This window comes from Vollenhovia emeryi, unplaced genomic scaffold, assembly GCF_000949405.1.
Source record: "Vollenhovia emeryi isolate VEMERY1.0 unplaced genomic scaffold, V.emery_V1.0 DF950024.1, whole genome shotgun sequence".
In the NCBI taxonomy this organism is placed as follows: domain Eukaryota; kingdom Metazoa; phylum Arthropoda; class Insecta; order Hymenoptera; family Formicidae; genus Vollenhovia; species Vollenhovia emeryi.
In genome coordinates, this window is record NW_011956342.1 from 1 (window position 1) to 1,259 (window position 1,259).

Consider the following 1,259-nt stretch of genomic DNA (forward strand, 5'->3'; position numbering starts at 1 on the left):
CTTTCCTTGCGTAAGCTTCTCGTTGAGAATGCAAATGTATCTTCCTGAGGGAGCCATTTTAGTCCGAGTATCTTGGTTGCGCAATCGTCGAATGTGATTGGTAAGCCTTGGTCTTCGCTGTCGGTGACAGTCTTGAGTACGTCGAGATGAGTTGCATGCCATTTTGCCAGTGGGAAGCCGCCCGCCATGCAGAGGCCCTTTAGTTGATGTGCGACCTCCTGCAATTGTTGAATCGTATCTGCACCACCAAATATGTCATCGACATACCTGCCATGAGTGATGGATGGCACAGCCAGTGGATATTTAGTTCCTTCGTCCTCTGCTAGTTGTAACAGCGTCCTGACGGCTAAGAACGGCGCGGCCTTTGTCCCGTAGGTGACGGTTGTCAGATGATATGGCACTTCATTGAGTTGGTCGTCCATCCAGAGTATCCGTTGTAACTCCCAGTCATCCTTGTGAATTTTGATCTGCCGGTACATCTTGGTGATGTCCGTAGCAAAGATGTGACGGTGTCGTCGTATCCAGAGGAGAACATCTGAGATATTCAGATGCAATTTCGCTCCAGTATACATGAGGTCGTTAGCAGAGTAGCCCGATGTTGATGCGCTGGAGCCATTAAATACGACTCGCAGTTTTGTTGTTGTACTGTCAGGCTTGAGAACACCGTGATGTGGTAGGTAGAAGTGTGAGCGACGACTGGAGATGGATGATGCCTTCGTCATGTGGTTGAGTGTCTCGTACTCCATCATGAATTGTTGATAGAGACGTTGATAGTTCACATCCCTTGAGAATCGTCTGCGTAATCCTTTGAGGCACTGATGGGCGACGTGGTATGAATCACCCAGAAGATATACTGGTGATTTGAGTGGAATCCTGACGACGTACCTTCCTGATGAGTCACGAGAGTGTGTAGCCTTGAAGTGCTCTTCGCACCTCTGCTCGTCAGGAGTGAGTTGGTTGACATCGTGAGTAGGCACCTCCTCTTGAACCCAGAATTTTGTCAATAACTCGTTGAGCGCATCCTCGTTGTGTTGAGGAGAAGCCTGGTGCGTTGATGTGCGTGTGGCTTCCCTATTGACTGGTCCAAGAACGAGCCATCCGAAAATGGAGAGTTGCGCTATCGGCATGAGTGGAGAATGCCGAATGATGTTGGGCTTGATGATTTGTCCGTAAGCGTCTGCGCCGATGAGGATGTCAACTGGCCGTGGAATGAGAAAGTCAGGATCGGCTAACGCCAAGTCCTTGAGATGCGGCCATTT

The 1,259-nt window shown here is 49.6% G+C and overlaps 1 protein-coding gene across 1 annotated transcript; it reads right to left on the minus strand.

Moving 5' to 3' along the window:
* Window positions 1–10: 10 nt before the first annotated feature.
* On the minus strand, window positions 11–1,127 carry LOC105570828 (the record flags this gene model as incomplete). Its single annotated transcript, XM_012028280.1, has 1 exon — window positions 11–1,127. A coding segment is annotated over exon 1 (1,117 nt), but the record flags the coding sequence as incomplete, so codon positions are not given.
* Between the last annotated feature and the right edge of the window lie 132 nt (window positions 1,128–1,259).